The 19,031-nt window shown below is 47.9% G+C and overlaps 1 protein-coding gene across 2 annotated transcripts in view; it reads left to right on the top strand.

Moving 5' to 3' along the window:
• The first annotated feature begins 8,432 nt into the window (after positions 1-8,432).
• Positions 8,433-19,031, top strand: part of LOC148508525 (nectin-1-like) — a 69,284-nt gene continuing 58,685 nt past the window's right edge. For both annotated transcript variants that reach the window (XM_088444385.1, XM_088444384.1), the window contains exons 1-2: positions 8,433-8,551; positions 15,714-16,040. In XM_088444385.1, the coding sequence (XP_088300511.1) occupies positions 8,467-8,551; positions 15,714-16,040 (412 nt within the window). In that variant the 5' untranslated portion in view covers positions 8,433-8,466. The remainder of the gene's footprint in view (positions 8,552-15,713; positions 16,041-19,031) is intronic.

Raw genomic sequence — 19,031 nt, 5'->3', positions numbered from 1 at the left:
CTCTCTCAGGTGCACTATATTATGTCCCTATTTATCCCCAGCATCTCCTGGCCTCACCTATCTCTTCCCTGGCCCTTCCCCATGAGGCCATGGCCCTCTCTCAGGTGCACTATCTTATGTCCCTATTTATCCCCAGCATCTCCTGGCCTCCCCTATCTCTTCCCTGGCCCTTCCCCATGAGGCCATGGCCCTTATTCAGGTGCACTATCTAAAGTCCCTATTTGAAAAATGATGGAGGGGGGGCACCAATGCTCTTTCTGGCACAGGACACCAAAAAGTCTAGTTACGGCTCTGAGAGCACACCCAGCTTCAACGGCAATATCCTTATCTACAGAAAACAGACTGTGACTGTGTAGCCACCAGTTCTTGCAAGAGCCTGGGGAGGGGATGTGTTCACCATATCGAGTCAAGTTGAAGTGAACAAAAAATGAAAAACCAGCAGTGTTGGACTTGGGCATGAAGGAATGCAAAAATAGAGGCCCATGAGGGAGCATGGTTAGTGAGCTGGTCGTTTAGACATCTATCATCGTGCAAACATGCTGGACAGCCTGTCAATAACGTCAGGTTGAGCATGTTTGCAGATGACTGATGAGCCTGCACTGAACGACTGCTCGTTCAGTGCAGGCTCATCACAGACTGACAAACGACTGCACGATTACAATGTCGCAATCATGCAGACGTTTTCATGTCTGCTAGTGGATAGGCCCCTTTAGTGCATGAGCAGAGGCCCATCTGTTATGCAGTAGTGTGATTTTTTTACCACCATAAATATGGGGGAAGTTGCACTGTAAGCATAATCTTGTTTTGGTGCACTTGCTCGTCTTTTTCGCGGCACGCCTCTATATTTTCTTTAGGGAACCTGCCTGTGCAGCTCCCTACGACAATGGGGCCAACATGGGGTTTGAAGGGGGCGCGTAGAGGTGGCCAAAGTACGGAAAGGGCGCGTTATTGGTGTGTTGATACAAATTGCAGCTAAAATTGTCAGCCGAAAAGACGCAATTGCGCCTGTCTAAGGTGCAATTCTTTCGGGTACAAAAACCCAGGTGCAAGTTGCGAGCTGATGATGACGGCTGCAGGCAGGGACTGATTGGTCGAATGCATCTAAAAAATCCCACCCAGAAATGCAAATGAAGTTAAAGTCTTGGAAAAGCAAATTACATTGTGCTGAATGTTCGTTTTTCAAAAATAAAGGCTGTTTCCTACTTTGCTTGGAAAGGGGACGGCTGCCTATGTGTTTATTTGTGACGGGGACCAGAGCCCATTCACGTGGGAAGCTTGCACTACTGAAAGTATACATGGCAAGTGATCACAAGTCTGACCACACATTGGACTAAGGACCTCATTCAGACCCGCTCGCTAGATGCGATCACTCGCATCCAACGTATGCAAATTTGTCAAAGTGACGGCATGGGAAGCGATCGCTCGCCAAGGCATAAGCACACCCACTTTGGCTGTGCGAGTGATCGCTCTGTGTATGCTGACACCCATTAGCGTATGTTGAGACGCCCACTAGCGCACGCCATCTCCAGGAAGTGTATTAAAACATTGGTACATCGAGCACCATCGGTAGCGAACGCAGCGCTTGTGGTTGCCTTACCCTGCCGCAAGCACTGCGAGGACTTCAGTGTAAAAAACAGGCATATGACGTGTTCTATGACGCTGCCAGTTAATTATGCACGCCTTAAAAACGGCGTTGAAACACTCAGGCACGCCTGCGTTCACACCTCCACTCCCCCGTTATTAGTGTCCTGCCCCTGTTACCACCCACAAACGGCCTCTTCTGTCACTCATTTCACTGGGCTGTCTTTGCTGGGCGAGCGAGCAGGCTGCGATCGCACAGAGTAGTTCACGCACGCCAGAACGAAGCGCGTGCATGCGCGTTTGCAAACCATCAGGCCGCTTGCGAACGCACAGAGCTTGCGAGCAGGTCTGAATGAGGTCCTAAATGTAGTAGCCTGGTTTCGCCTTAAAAATTATGAATTGCAGCTTTAAATCTAGCAGCCACAATGCCAAAATCTCATGGCTTCCTGCATCTCACAGGATGTAGTAAGGATCCCAGCAGTGACCATTTGTCGAAGCTAGTTTAGTGGCTGAGACAGAATCAGTGTAAAATTCGCTTGGAGCGACGCCATCTTGCGAATGGAAACCAGACTCCATCTTAAAAATAAGAATCTGCACGACGCCATTTTAAGTTACAACTCCCGAGCTAAGTACAGATGGCAATGTTTTTGGTAATCCCTTTAGAAGCCATGACAGGCCCATTCTGGGGACAACCTTGCATAGAAATATACCAAAACAACTAGAGAAAAAGTAAATAGAAAAGACAATACACCAGGAACTGTGGGCCTGATTCAGAGCCGCTCGTAAGCGGCCGCTCGTTCGCTCTGAGCGATGTTAGCACATCTGCGCATGCGTATGGGTCGTAATGCCCATGCGCCAACCAGTCAGTGCGGTCGGAAATCAAGCGCTCGCAAAATAGCGAGTGCCTGCTAATTTGAGTGACAGAAAGGGGCGTATGTGGGTGGTAACAGGGGAAGGTGCTTGAAAACGGGGAGTGGAGATCAGAACGCAGGCGTGCCAAACGGTCAAAACGGGCGTTTTAAGGGTGTGCATAATTAACAAAGCAGCGTCATCGACCACGTCACTTGGTTGTTTCTTAGCCTGAACTGTTCGCATGATTGCGGTAGGATAAACCTACCACAAGAATAGCGAGCAGTTCATACGCCGTTCGATGTACTCGATTAATCTAATAAATAGCGGAGATGATGTAGGATGCGAGCGGCCAGGGGGCGTCTTTATAAAATAGCGAGCGCATGTTTCGTTCGCTCGCTCAGACATAGAGGCGTCAACAGACCGCAAAGAGCGAGCGCTCAATTTAAATAGCCGGCCCCTTTTTCTGAACGAGCGAGCGCAAATAGCGTCTGGCTCTGAATCAGGCCCTGTGGCTTCTTTTGCATGTAAAGGGAGAGACCCCACATGTGGACAGGTGTAGCTGTGGCAATTGTAATTGAATTTGACTGAATGAACAATGGTAAGAAATCTGCTCTTTTAAACTCACTGTCAGACAGTTTGGCACCAGCACGGTTGGGGGTCTCCACCCTGTTTGAGAGTGAATCTCATTAATAATAACACATTGCATTGCAGTTAAAAATGTTAGTAAGGAATTATATATATATATATATATATATACACATATATATATTAAATCCATCATAAATAGAATCACATGCATAAACACCGCACATTACACACAGTTGCAATGTTAACATGACGCACATTAGCGAATGCACAATATCCTGCATGCGAACGCTGTTTATTAGCTGCATGCGTGCACATCTGCCCCAAATCAGATAAACCTAACTAGCGTCTTTTCCCAAACCCCTAATACTTACACAATGCACACCCACATAAAAGGTTCCATGGCCTTAAAGTATAAGATTCAAGTTTTATCCATTTATTACAAATGCTGTGAAATAAAGACTATTTTGGTATCTAAGGTTTAATACGTGATAAGTAAGCCGTGTTTGGTATTGTACTGATCTGCACTTTCTCAACAGCTTTCCGGTATCATCAGTGTGAAGATCGCAACATGCATTCTCAACTTATGGACCGTAGAGATATAAAGCACCAAAATGTATTTTGTGAAACTAACAGCTTAGGTTTGCATGCAGGGGGAATAGAGGAGACAATAGGCTGTCGGAGGCTGACCTGTGTCCATTTGAATCAACCTATTAAATATCCTGTAACAGAAGCACCGTGATGAAGAACCAATGGGATCAGCAACAAACCTCTCTATTGTGTTGTCTGTTTCTGTAAGGGTATAAATATTTGTGTTGTGACCCCCTTCTGGAGTCTTCTTGCTGATTGCTGATTGACGGAGGTTTCTTGCTGATGCCGGTATCTGGCCCAGAGCGCATGCATATGTATAACTGTACCTTGGGTCTGTATAATTTCTTTGCGCTAAATTGTACTTGGATCACAGCGTGTAAGTATCTGTATTTTACTTAAATAATACTTTGTGCTTTGGAAACACATGTTCACGGTCTGAAGGCATTTATTTACTGTATGACTGCGTATGCAAATAGCGTCAATTTTAGGTTTATAGGCAGGTTTTAGAAGGTATAGGTAGGAGTGTATAGAGGTTCAAATTCAGTATCCTTACATTGCCGGTATTGTGACTGTCAGGATGGTCACTGCCGGTATATGGATCACATTTGGGACATTATGTGCTTACATGCAGCTGCAGAAATGAGTGACTGCGATTGGAGCTAATTAGCTCCGCGCTACCACAGTGACCACAACCTACTCCGTAGTGGCTGGCACTGCAGAAAGAGTGTTTGAATAAGGGGGGACCAATTAGATAATGGACATGGCTTTGGAATGGTGCTACCGCTAACACTTTTCCTTGTTCAAGCAATTTTAAAGTGGTGAAAAATTGTAACGCAGGGAACCGCAGCTCCCATTTTTTGGAGTGAAGAATAGGTTCCTCTATAATTTAATATGCTCCAAAAAGCGGCAGCCTGTACTTGCACATGCGATAAGGAAGCGTATGCACAGAGGATAAGCCAGGTTATATTATACTATTTACCCTTCCCCGCGGGACAGCCTCTTAATGGCGCTCGTGTCACAGCAAGACACTTTCCATAACATACCCCAGAAAATGATTTCTTATTGTTGTGATACGTGGCTATAAGGAATGTTACTATTTGGTACTTCCACTGCCACTAATAATAAATAAGCCCCTATATCTTCTGCACACTTGTTGCGCACATAGTGCCTGATTGAGCGGTACACGCTAGTGCACTGCCGAACGCAGATTCACAATGTTTGGGAATCTGCGCATGTACAGAACGGGTATGTGATCCTGCTCGCAGACTGTCAGTGATTGATAGTCTGCTGGCGTTTGTGGGCGGGGAGGGGACAGCGATGGCCGCCGTTGGGGAGAGGGAAGAAGCTTCTGATTCTGAGTTGGACAGCGCAGCTCAGATACGTAATGCGGCAGGAGGCGCGATGCCATATCTGCACAGACGGAACTGAAAAGCGGCTTAGCTATTCCGTCTAAAGCTGAATCAGGGCCATACGCCGCCATGCTGTACGTGTGGGAATTGGAATGAGATGGGACGACAGCTGTATAACAAGGAATGCTGCATTGGGTTTTATTGTATGTATAAAATGTGACCAAGGGGCGCATTCATCAAAAGAGGTTTGCAGGATACAGTATGCCCTGAAAACAGATATCTGCACATATCAAGCATCACAGGAATCTATCTAGGAGGGTCCTGCATCAGATATCTGAGATATCTCCTGTGGTGCCCCGGGTCTGGACCTGGAAGCAAAGTGATAGCAGGGATAGGGGCTTGGTTGATGCTAGATCCTATTTGGAGAAAGGACCTCTGTGACGTTGCAGTCACATGACCGATGCAGGAGGGGTGGACCGCTCCTGCGTTACCATCCACGAGGGCATAAAGGGGGAATAAATATTTGTGGTGTGTTGTGCTGTGCTGCTGTTGTCCATAGGGGCTGTGTCCACTCCTCCAAAGTCCATAGGGGCTGGCTGTGTTGTGCTGTGCTGCTGTTGTCCATAGGGGCTGTGTCCACTCCTCCAAAGTCCATAGGGGCTGGCTGGACTGTGTTGTGCAGTCAGTTGTCCATAGGGGCTGTGTCTACTCCAAAGTCCTGTGTAGTGTCCCAGTTCTAAAAGGGTGCTGTAGTGTTGTCCAGGGGGTGCTCTGTCCATCAGGGGTGCTCCCCCCAAGTGTGTTTGTGAATTGTGTGCGCAGTAGCCACACGTGCATCAACAAAGTAGTGCCAAGCGTGCGCCTGTGTCATAAGTAAAGGGCCGGCTGGCTTGACCGTTAAAGGGTGCTGTAACCCCCAAAGTGCACTCCAAACAAAATAAAAAATTATTTTCCGTGTTTGTGAATTGTGTGCACTGTGGCTGCACGTGCATCAACAAAGGAGCAGCGCCAAGCGTGCGCCTGTGTCATAAGTAAAGGGCCGGCTGGCTTGTCCGTTAAAGGGTGGTGTAACTCCCAAAGTGCACTCCAAACAAAATAAAAAAATCTTCTTTTTTTTTCTGTCTTTGTGAATTGTGTGGGCTGTAGCCGCACCTGCATCCTCAAAGCAGCAGCAACAAGCATGCGTCTGTCTGTTAAAGGATTACATCGGTGACAGCATCCAAGTAGGCATGTCAGACAGTCCGTACCTGTACTGGTGGGAAAAAGAGACAATTTGGAGGCCCCTGTACAAACTGGCTCTATTTTACCTGAGTTGCCCCCCTCCAGTGTGCACTCCGAAAGAGTGTTTAGTGCAGCCGGGAACCTTGTCAGCGAAAGGCGTAGGAGGTTGCTTCCACAAAATGTGGAGAAGATGATGTTCATAAAAATGAATTATCAACTCTTCCAGGGAGAGCAGCCTCCAGAACGTACAGAGGGACCTGTGGTGGTGGATTCTAGCGGGGACGAATTAATACTCTGTGAGGATGAGGATGTACACAACACTGAAGAGGGTGAGGAATCGGTGAATGAGGAGGATGAGGACGACCTCTTGCCTCTGTAGAGCCAGTTTGTGCAGGGACAGATTAATTGCCAGCTTGTTTTGTGGGGGCCCAAACGAACCAATCATTTCAGCCACAGTCGTGCGGCAGACCCTGGCGCTGAAATGATTGGTTTGTTAAAGTGTGCATGTCCTGTTTATAAAACATAAGGGTGGGTGGGAGGACCCAAGGACAATTCCATCTTGCACCTCTTTTTTTTCTTTGCATTATGTATAGTTTGGGGCCTAGTTTTTCAAACTGCCATCCTGTCTGCCACTGCAGTATCACGCCTAGATGGGCCACGTGTTTGTGCCGCCCACTCGTGTCGCTTAGCATAGTCATCCAGCTAACTCGGTGCAACCTTTTGGACATAAAAACACTATTGTGAGGTGTGAGGTGTTCAGAATAGACTGGAAATGAGTGGAAATTAAGGTTATTGAGGTTAATAATAGCATAGGAGCAGAAAAACCCACAAATTCTGTGATTTTAGCTGTTTTTATGCTTTTTAAAAGAAAAAAATACAGATCCAAAACACAAAACCCAGAACCCAAAACACGGAAGGGTGGTTTTGGCAAAACCAATCCAGATCCAAAACACGAAGATCCAGATCCAAAACCAAAACACAAAACACGAAAAGTGGCCGGTGCACACCCCTAGTTTAAACCATACTTACCTACTTTGCTGGGCAGCTTTCCGGGAGCAGCAGGAGGGGACCTGCTGCTCTCCTCTTCGGGGGCGGGGCCAGACGATAGACGGCATTAGGCCCCGCCCCTTTACAGAAAATCCCCGTGATTCGCGGGTCTGTGAGGAGGGGGCGGGGCTAAATGACGCGATTTGCCTAATTTAGCCCCGCCCCTTCCCGACGGACCCGATAATCTCAGGTAAAATCTCCCCATCCTGCCCACTTCACTAGGAAGTGGGCGGGATGCGGGAGATATGCCTATTCTTCCGGGATCGCGGGGGGGTTACCCGAAAAATCGGGAGCCTCCCGCGATTCCCGTGAGAGTAGGCATGTATGGTTTAAACGATGAATAGAAGTTACATTTTCCCATATGTCAGTTATTTTGTTTTGATGTGTTTGTGTAAATGACACTTTTGTCCTGTACTTTACCGCGCACAGAGGGCCTGATTCACCAGTGCTCACTAGTTGCTTGGGAATCTGCGCAGGACCCATTCTGCGCATGTGCAGAACGGGTCCTGCTATATCGCACAGGCACCTGTATACATTTACCTGATTGACAGGCAGAGGAGTTTGCGGGGCGGAGAGGGCCTGCGTTCCTGGAAACGGGGGCATGTTGCCTCTGTTTTCTGCAATCCCGGAAACGGGGGCATGTAGTCCCCGTTTTCCGGGAGTGGCAAGGCTAGGATCTGCATCCATGGACGCAGACTTCCTGGCCTTGCATGATGACAGAACACGGCCAGCTTCAGCTACCGCGTCCTGACCAAAGGTGCAACCATCGTGATCGGTGGTTGCAATGGTGATCCCAGACTGCAACCTTGGTCGCAGCCTGAGATCACAGATGCAGCAAGGAGATTTCAGGCACCTTCTGCTGCATTTGCATTTTAGGAAGGACAGAATTACAAAGCTGCTTGTTTGCGGCTTTGCAATTCCGTCCTATGCCGAATCAGGCCCTGAGTGCCCTGCGCTTTACTTCGCACAGTGGAGTCTATTCGTAGATCAGGGAAATGCCGTGTTTTGCAAATATTTATATGTATTTAATAAAATGAACAATAATGTTTGTGGTTTTCATTAAATTACCCCAACCCCCGTCCCACCATATTACGTTGGGCTTATGTTTTGGGCTTTATCAGATTGAGTTGGGCTTGTTTTGGGCTTGTTTTTCACTCAAGAGTTGCTTGTTTTTCATTTCAGAGTTGGCAACAGTGTTCAGTACTAAAGAGTATGAGCTACGCAGTCACAGTGCCGGTGTATGTACATACGATGCTGCGTTACGATGCTGCGTTCGCTCCGAGTCCTCCTACTGCTGATGGTGTTACCAGGACGGCTGCTGCAAGGTGAGTGCACTGCTGTACAGTGCTGTATATATCTGTATACCGCACATACATCCAGCTGTGTCCCCTATATACTGTACAGCGCTGTATATACCGCACATACATCCAGCTGTGTTCCCTATATACTGTACAGCGCTGTATATACCGCACATAAGTCCACCTGTCTCCTATATACAGTACAGCACTGTATATACCACACACAAATCCAGCTGTCTTCTATATACAGTACAGCACTGTATATACCGCGCATACATAAAGCTATACCCTATATACAGTACAGCGCTGTATATACCACACACACCTGCTGCTGTCTCCTATATACAGTACAGCGCTGTATATACCACACATACATCCAGCTGTCCTCTATATACAGTACAGTGCTGTATATACCGCACATCCAGCTTTCCCCTATATACAGTACAGCGCTGTATATACCAAACATACATCCAGCTATACCCTATATACAGTACAGCACTGTATATACCACACATACATCCAGCTGTCCCCTATATACAGTACAGCGCTGAATATACCGCACATACATCCAGCTATACCCTATACACAGTACAGCGCTGTATATACCGCACATACAGCCACCTATACCCTATATACAGTATAGCGCTGAATATACCGCACATCCAGCTTTCCCCTATATACAGTACACCACTGTATATACCACACATACATCCAGCTTTCCCCTATATACAGTACACCACTGTATATACCACACATACATCCAGCTGTCCACTATATACAGTACAGCGCTGTATATACCACACATACATCCAGCTGTCTCCTATATACAGTACAGCGCTGTATACACCACACATACATCCAGCTGTCTCCTATATACAGTACAGCGCTGAATATACCGCACATACTTCCAGCTATACCCTATATACAGTACAGCGCTGTATATACCACACATACATCCAGCTGTCTCCTATATACAGTACAGCGCTGTATATACCACACATACATCCAGCTGTCCCCTATATACAGTACAGCGCTGTATATACCACACATACATCCAGCTGTCTCCTATATACAGTACAGCGCTGTATACACCACACATACATCCAGCTGTCTCCTATATACAGTACAGCGCTGAATATACCGCACATACTTCCAGCTATACCCTATATACAGTACAGCGCTGTATATACCACACATACATCCAGCTGTCTCCTATATACAGTACAGCGCTGTATATACCACACATACATCCAGCTGTCTCCTATATACAGTACAGCGCTGTATACACCACACATACATCCAGCTGTCTCCTATATACAGTACAGCGCTGAATATACCGCACATACTTCCAGCTATACCCTATATACAGTACAGCGCTGTATATACCACACATACATCCAGCTGTCTCCTATATGCAATAGGACTGTGCCTGCCCTCTGCACATGATCTCTGAATAACAATTTCTAGGCTGTATCCAGTATATCCTTGTCTATGTATAATATTGTCTACAACCAGTACATACTGATGTTATTATAATGTTATCTGCACTCATTATATATGAATGTATAATCCTGTATAGAGAGCACTGTACTGTATCCTGCTCGGCTTCCTCCTGGCTGGGTAGAGTTCATTAGTGTCGGTCGGCAGGTGCTGTTGTCTATACTGTGGGCTGATAACAGCAGATGTACAGGTGTGCGATAAGTGCAACGTGGCCCTGTGTGTTCCTTAAGGGTGTATCAGAGGAAAAATAACTACAACGAGGCTGAAGTTGGCTTCTTATTCCCTTCTTAAGCTGCGTACACACGCAGCGATTTAAATGCACGATTTGAGCGATAACGATATCGTTCATATCGTTATCGTTGAAATCATTGATCGCGGGTCGCTATAGTCGCTGGCAAGCTGGAGGGCGCAGGACGATCAGACAACGAGATCGTTATCGTCTGATCGCTGCGCGTGTATGCAGCAATATTCGTGCTCCAGCTTCTTAGTCACTTCTTATTCAGAAAATGTTATATTAAAACATTTAAAAAAAGTTAGATCACTAAGGTAACACTATGTAAACAAAGAATTGTGTCCCTTACACAGATCTCAATTGTATTTTTCCTTGCACAATAAGGATTTGGGCATAAATAGGGCAGTAAAGCGGGCACAGGCACCAGATTTTGTCATTTTGAATAAGAAGCTGTAGTTGTGCAGGGGTTAACTAGCCTCGGTCATAAAATATTACACTTGAAACCCACAGAGGGTAGTCAGGTACATATGACCCACTTGCGTTGACCAACAAGGTTTTGGGCATGAATAGGGCAGTAAAGCGGGCACAGGCACCACATTTTGAATAAGAAGCTGTAGTTGTGCAGGGGTTAACTAGCCTCGGTTAACAAATTTTACACTTGGAACCCACAGAGGGTGGTCAGGTACATATGACCCACTTGCCATTTGCGTTGACCAACAAGGATTTGGGCATAAATAGGACAGTAATGTGGGCACCGGGACCTGATTCATTAACAGTATTGTGTAGTACCCAGCTTTACACTGTCCCAGTACTGTATACCCTTTGTCCCTTCATCAGCCTGGATCCACTTTAAACGGTTAAAGAGAGGGACATTGTGCTAATGAAATAGCTGGTGGTATTGTGCAGTGTAAGTATGAGAGATTCACTGTTTCTACAAAACACATCAGATGTTTGTTGATATTTTTTTGTCTATATTGCTGATATATATTTATAGTGTAAGCACTGTGCATATACAAAGGTGACATCAAGGACAATGTCTGGGGCGTGATATGGGGACAGCACAGTGGTTAGCAATGATGTCACAGTGCCCGGGGTCATGAGTTTCTAGAGCTGCCCCAGCGGATAAGTATTCCTGCATACCGGTGGTCAAACATGTCAGTATGAGGGGAGTAGTAGGTGGGAGATGTATCAATCATCACAAATAAATGGCGATACATCTCATCTAAAAATGTACCCCAGCGCCTGTCTGGCCTGTGGGAGTTCCAGGGAGGGGAAGCCTAAGCGAATGGGGCGCGGTGTTACTTATACTGCCCCACCCACATTAGGGATGCGGGGGGGAGGGGTGTGTGTGTGTCCTCGTAAGTTGGATCATTTAGGGTGTTCTACTGTCGTATTCCAAATAGGGGTGATAACTCCCTGTGGCGTATCTGCTGTTAGTGCAGTCACACACTGGGAATGGGATGTGTAAGGCAGTGATGTGTGGTCAGGTGAGGCAGAGCCTTTCCTGTATTACTTAGGTATGCTCTAAAGCAGTGGTTCTCAAACTCTGGGCCTGATTCAGAGCCGAACGCTCTGACCAGAGCGCTCGCTCTGAATCAGGGCCCTCCTCCCTAAAAATGGAGCGGCCTCATGGACGCTCGCATAGCTGTGGGTTACCACCCACAGCTTATGCGAGCGTCCATGATGATGGTCGCGATGGTCAAGACCATCGCGACAATCGGGCTTGCGACGAGACCCTGCGGTAGGGTCTCGCTGCCGCAAGCCCTGGAGTGATTTTGGCTCTATCAGAGCCAAAATCACTCCCACTGACATCATTACTGATGTCAGTGGGGCCGGACTCAGACGGTAGGCGTTCCCATGGGAACGCCTCCGCCTGGCAGCCACGCCCAATGCACACCCACCAAAGGGGGCGTGCTGTCACTCACCATCGACAGCACGCCCCCTTCGGTGCGAGACCCCGAGCAACGTATTCCTCGTCGCTCGTCTGGTCTCGCTCATGCGTACGACGGAGCTCCCTCCTTCTGTCTCTCTGTCGGCCAGCACCCCTTCTGTCTCTCTGTCGGCCAGCACCCCTTCTGTTCTCTGTCGGCCAGCACCCTTCTGTCTCTCTGTCGGCCAGCACCCCTTCTGTGTCTCTGTCGGCCAGCACCCTTCTGTCTCTCTGTCGGCCAGCACCCCTTCTGTCTCTCTGTCGGCCAGCACCCCTTCTGTCTCTCTGTCGGCCAACACCCCTTCTGTCTCTGTCGGCCAGCACCCCTTCTGTGTCTCTGTTGGCCAGCACCCTTCTGTCTCTCTGTCGGCCAGCACCCCTTCTGTCTCTCTGTCGGCCAGCACCCCTTCTGTGTCTCTGTCGGCCAGCACCCCTTCTGTCTCTGTCGGCCAGCACCCCTTCTGTCTCTGTCGGCCAGCACCCTTCTGTGTCTCTGTCGGCCAGCTCCCCTTCTGTGTCTCTGTCGGCCAGCACCCTTCTGTGTCTCTGTCGGCCAGCACCCCTTCTGTCTCTCTGTCGGCCAGCACCCCTTCTGTCTCTCTGTCGGCCAGCACCCCTTCTGTCTCTCTGTCGGCCAGCACCCCTTCTGTCTCTCTGTCGGCCAGCACTCCTTCTGTCTCTCTGTCGGCCAGCACCCCTTCTGTGTCTCTGTCGGCCAGCACCCTTCTGTGTCTCTGTCGGCCAGCACCCTTCTGTCTCTCTGTCGGCCAGCACCCCTTCTGTGTCTCTGTCGGCCAGCACCCCTTCTGTCTCTGTCGGCCAGCACCCCTTCTGTCTCTGTCGGCCAGCTCCCCTTCTGTCTCTCTGTCGGCCAGCACCCCTTCTGTCTCTCTGTCGGCCAGCTCCCCTTCTGTGTCTCTGTCGGCCAGCACCCCTTCTGTGTCTCTGTCGGCCAGCACCCCTTCTGTGTCTCTGTCGGCCAGCACCCCTTCTGTCTCTCTGTCGGCCAGCACCCTTCTGTCTCTCTGTCGGCCAGCACCCCTTCTGTCTCTCTGTCGGCCAGCTCCCCTTCTGTCTCTCTGTCGGCCAGCACCCTTCTGTCTCTCTGTCGGCCAGCACCCCTTCTGTCTCTCTGTCGGCCAGCTCCCCTTCTGTCTCTCTGTCGGCCAGCTCCCCTTCTGTCTCTCTGTCGGCCAGCTCGCCTTCTGTCTCTCTGTCGGCCAGCACCCCTTCTGTCTCTCTGTCGGCCAGCGCCACCAGCATCCTTGTGGTAAGTAGTGGGGATAGGGAGAGGGCTAGGGGTTAGGGATAGGCACTAGGGGAAGGTTAGGGTTAGGCACTGGGGGGGGGATAGGTTTAGGCTGCGGGGGGAGGGTTAGGTTTAGGGGTAGGGATAGGGTTTGGATACTTACCGAAGGGTGTCGGTATCCTAACCCTGTAGGGATGCCGGCATTGGGATTCTGATCACCTGGATCCAGAGCGCCTACATGCCATACCCAACCGTTTTGTTGTGTGTTCTTGCTATGAGTTATGTACTCTATCCAATGTATTTTTTCTGTTTGCACTGCTGGCCGGTCATCAGGTGATCGGGTCCCAGTGCAGTATGGGAGATCACCTGACCGGAGGCATGGAGGACATCACCGGAGGCCCGGATCATGCAGGTAAGTGTAATTAAGGGAGAGGGGGGGGTCACGTGGGGGAGGGGTTCGCGGGTGTCCGTGATCGCTGGGGCAGGGCTTAGCGCAGGGGGGCGGGGATAGCAGCGGCGGCCGGTCGGCGCATGCGCTGGCACTTTGTCACGGTAGTTTTTGCGAAAATACCATGATAAGGCTCCGAAGGGGATTCGCGGGGACAGAGCTTTATCGCAAACTCTGTCCCTGCAAGGGATTTGTAGTAAATCCCTGTGATGTTACCTGCATTCGCAATGCAAATTCAGTCGTTAATATCACTCTACAATCTGCATTCAATATGCGGATTGTAGTAAATAGAGCCCTATATCACTTTATTTAACCTTCCACCTCCTTGAAGTCACCTTCCAGTATCTTCCGGAGGTAATGTGGAGGGCTGTGTAACCAGGGTGCAAGATCGGGGGTGGCACTATCCTAATAGAATCCTGCCCTTTTGTCCTTTTGCAGAGTACTCCCGCTACATGGAAAGTTGCAGGGTACTCCTGACAGTCATTTTCCTACTCCCAGTGCTACCCTGGTGCGTGTGTGTGTGTGTGTGTGAGTGCGTGCGTGCGTGCGTGCGTGTGTGTGTGTGCTCTGCTTATAGCACTGGATATGCTACTTATTGTTTTCTGTCTTGCGCATCTGCATGTCTAACACTTGTTTAATTTAGCAAATACTGGCCCTCATTCAGAGCCACTCGCTAGCGGCAGTACGCTCGTTCCGAGCGATGTTCGCACATCTGCGCATGCGTACGGATCGTTATACGCATGCGCGAACCAGTCAGTGCGGCCGAAATTCATGTGCTCGCAATATAGCGAATGCCTGCTATTTTGAGTGACAGAATGAGGCATATGTGGGTGGTAACAGGGGAAGGTGTTTGAAAATGGGGAGTGGAGATCCGAACGCAGGCGTGCTTAAAGGTCAAAACGGGCGTTTTATGGGTGTGCATAATTAATACAGCAGCGTCATTGACCACGTCACTGGGTTATTTTATAGCCAGAACTGCTCGCAAGATTGTGGTTGAAAAAACCAACCACAAGAATAGCGAGCAGTTCATACGCTGTTCGATGTACTCGATTAATCTAATAAATAGCGGACATGACGTATGGTGCGAGCGGCCAGGGGGCGTTTTTATCAAATAAACGAGCGTATGTTTTGCTCGCTCGTTCAGACATGGAGGCGGCAACAGACCGCAAAGAGCGAACGGTTCATTTGAATAGCTACCCCCTTTTTATGAACGAGCAAGCGCTAATTGCGAGTGGCTCTGAATGAGGGCCACTATTCAGTGTAACAACAGAGCCTATAGCAAATACTATTCAGTGTAACAACAGAGCCTATAGCAAATACTATAAAGTGCAACAACATAGCCTTTAGCAAATACTATAAAGTGTAAATTGTGGCACTGGGCACGTAGTGGGCACAAAGCCATTAAAAGCTGATGCAACTGATTAAATATGAAATATGACTATTATTATAAGAAACAAATGTGTGTGTATACAGTTCGGTCTGCAGTGAGTGCAGTAATACAGGCTATGCAACTGGTTGGCCTGCAATTAGATTGTGATGTCTCGCCACCAGTCTCAAGGGCCTGCTCTAGGTTAATCTCTGATCGGCTGGTGTAAATACATTATACTGCTGCTGATCTTTGTTTTATGTGAATGAAGAAATAGTTTAGCGCTTCATTGCGCCTAGGCTGCATCACTGAGAATTGTGCGACTCTCCAACTGCCACTCGCAATAAGACCTCCAAACTGATTTGGATATCTTCCTAGCCATCCCCTAGCATTCTGTCACTGATATATATGTTACCATGAAATTGTTATGTACTAAAGACGCATGCTTTTTATTTTATTCTCAGTGATCGTCAACCGCAGAGTGTCCGCCTGGCTGGGTTCTGACGTGACCCTGAAGTGCACAGCTCAGACGACGGACCAAGTGACACAGATCACCTGGCAGAGGAAAATCCGAGGAAACACGGAAGATTTTCTCACCTACAACAAGGGGTCTCCGCCCAGGCACCTGACGCCATTCGCACAGAGAGTGAAATTGTTGAGTGAGGAGGACACCAAAAATGGATCAATTAGCATTCAGAGCGTGACACTAGCCGATGAGGGGACTTACGTCTGTATCTTCACCATATTCCCCGGCGGGGCAACGGAAGCCGAGATAATGTTACAAGTTTGGGGTGAGAAATGTTATGAATCGGTACAAAACACCTGTGGTTTGTGTGTGTGTGTGTGTGTATGTAATATATATATATATATATATATATATATATATATATATATATATTTATATTATATATATATATATATAGATAATGTAGAGACGAGGCCAGCACTCAATGAATGTCATAGATTGGAATCCAAGAAAAATGGCTTTATAGCAACGCTGTAGTAAATTACAGATACATCTTGTTCAGCATACCATACATTACAGCAGGTACGAGCATCAACTCATCGGAGCTCCTTCCCCTCACTTGCGTAAGCAATCACGTCATTCCCGCCAGCAAAGCCGCGTGCAGCCGCGTTGACCACCGTCGCCTGTCAGTGACGCAGATCGGAGATCCCGATCCAGGTCACCCGCGACCACGTGACACCGCTGCCGCACAGTCAGCCGGATGGTACAGGAGACGCCCACTATCACTATATATATATATATCTCAGGTGGGAACTGATAATTGAAGGGGGCAAATACACAAAGGGAGCAAGCGAGTGCCTGCTACCTAGTATGTGTATACATAATATATATAAATATAGTTCTTGTGTTTGTGTGTATGTATATATATATATATAAAACTATAAAATACTTTGTGTGTGTGTGTGTATATATATATATATATATATATGTTTTTTTTAAGCCTTTTTAAGTGTGTAGTAGTAGAAAAAACTATATATATATGTATATATGTGTGTGTGTGCTTTTAAAGCTTTCCTAATTCTGGTGTTACAGCAGCAGTGTGTGGTAGAGCGATACTTGCACAGTACTGGAAGTGTATGTAAGAAAGAACAATTTATATTCCTGCTAGTAGCATAAACTACCTGGGGATAGGGAGGGAGGGAGGGGGGCAGGGGGTGGGGGGGGACTTGTTTACCTCATGGCATGCATATATCTGTGAGCAGTGGTGGATATATAGGAAGGGGGCACCCCCTCCTCCCCTGTAACACACACCCTCTCCTTTTCAGTGTCTGACCTCACTCTCTTCACTCAGCCGGATCCACATCCCAAACACCTTCTCCTTCAGGCAGCCAAAATCTCTTTCTCCTCCCCAGGGTTAGTCCGGGGAGTGTGTGTTATTTCAATAAGGTGAAGAATTAGCAAAGAAACTACAGACCAAAGTGAATCCCCAATTCACATAATTCTGGTGCAGGACAAAGTGCTAGTGATTGAGGCATTATGCTTTACCATCCAGAAATGAAATAATCCATATTATGTTTGATCCCATCCATCCCAGCTTTATTGCTCAAATATTCCACTGTAAAAGGTAACAAAGCTTGAGGCAAACCTGGTGCCTTTGGCACTGAAATGTGCATTAATTCCAAAATAAGAAGACGTAGGATGTTCATGAATTAATTTGTTTTAGTTGCTGCGTTATGTGTGCGGCTTTTCTGGAGCACCTGTACATAGCAGCTCGCCCATTAATATCTCTCTCATCAGTCCGTCTGGGTGTATGTGTGCAGCTTTTCTGGAGCACCTGTACATAGCAGCTCACCCATTAATATCTCTCTCATCAGCCCGTCTGTGTGTATGTGTGCGGCTTTTCTGGAGCACCTGTACATAGCATCTCGCCCATTAATATCTCTCTCATCAGCCCATCTGTGTGTATGTGTGCGGCTTTTCTGGAGCACCTGTACATAGCATCTCGCCCATTAATATCTCTCTCATCAGTCCGTCTGTGTGTGCGGCTTTTCTGGAGCACCTGTACATAGCAGCTCACCCATTAATATCTCTCTCATCAGTCCGTCTGTGTGTGCGGCTTTTCTGGAGCACCTGTACATAGCAGCTCACCCATTAATATCTCTCTCATCAGCCCGTCTGTGTGTATGTGTGCGGCTTTTCTGGAGCACCTGTACATAGCATCTCGCCCATTAATATCTCTCTCATCAGCCCATCTGTGTGTATGTGTGCGGCTTTTCTGGAGCACCTGTACATAGCATCTCGCCCATTAATATCTCTCTCATCAGTCCGTCTGTGTGTGCGGCTTTTCTGGAGCACCTGTACATAGCAGCTCACCCATTAATATCTCTCTCATCAGTCCGTCTGTGTGTGCGGCTTTTCTGGAGCACCTGTACATAGCAGCTCACCCATTAATATCTCTCTCATCAGTCCATCTGTGTGTATGTGTGCGGCTTTTCTGGAGCACCTGTACATAGCAGCTCGCCCATTAATATCTCTCTCATCAGCCCGTCTGTGTGTATGTGTGTGGCTTTTCTGGAGCACCTGTACATAGCAGCTCGCCCATTAATATCTCTTTCATCAGCTCGTCTGTGTGTATGTGTGCGGCTTTTCTGGAGCACCTGTACATAGCAGCTCGCCCATTAACATCACTCTCATCAGTCCGTCTGTGTGTATGTGTGCGGCTTTTCTGGAGCACCTGTACATAGCAGCTCACCCATTAATATCTCTCTCATCAGCCCGTCTGTGTGTATGTGTGCGCCTTTTCTGGCGCACCTGTACATAGCATCTCGCCCATTAATATCTCTCTCATCAGTCCGTCTGTGTGTAAGGCTTTTCTGGAGCACCTGTACATAGCAGCTCGCCCATTAATATCTCTCTCATCAGTCCATCTGTGTGTATGTGTGCAGCTTTTCTGGAGCACCTGTACATAGCAGCTCGCCCATTAATATCTCTCTCATCTGCCCGTCTGTGTGTATGTGTGCGGCTTTTCTGGAGCACCTGTACATAACAGCTCGCCCATTAATATCTCTCTCATCAGCCCGTCTGTGTGTATGTGTGCGCAATATCTTCTGATTGACTTTGGGCATGATTCTGAGTGGCAGGGATTTTGCAGACATCTGCAACCTGCGCTTGCTCTAAAGAATTAAATATGCCTCTGCACATGGCATACATACACTGACAGGGTTCACTAATGTGTACGGATTGATGCATCCATCGACGCAGCACGCAGTCTGTGAAATGGGCTTTTTTTGGGGGGGTCGTAACTGTGCAGTGACCA

This window comes from Taudactylus pleione, unplaced genomic scaffold, assembly GCF_031769625.1.
Source record: "Taudactylus pleione unplaced genomic scaffold, aTauple2 ptg000361l, whole genome shotgun sequence".
NCBI classification, from domain to species: Eukaryota; Metazoa; Chordata; class Amphibia; order Anura; family Myobatrachidae; genus Taudactylus; species Taudactylus pleione.
Note: the sequence above shows the minus strand (reverse complement) of the source record. Positions and strands in the feature narration are given on the sequence as shown.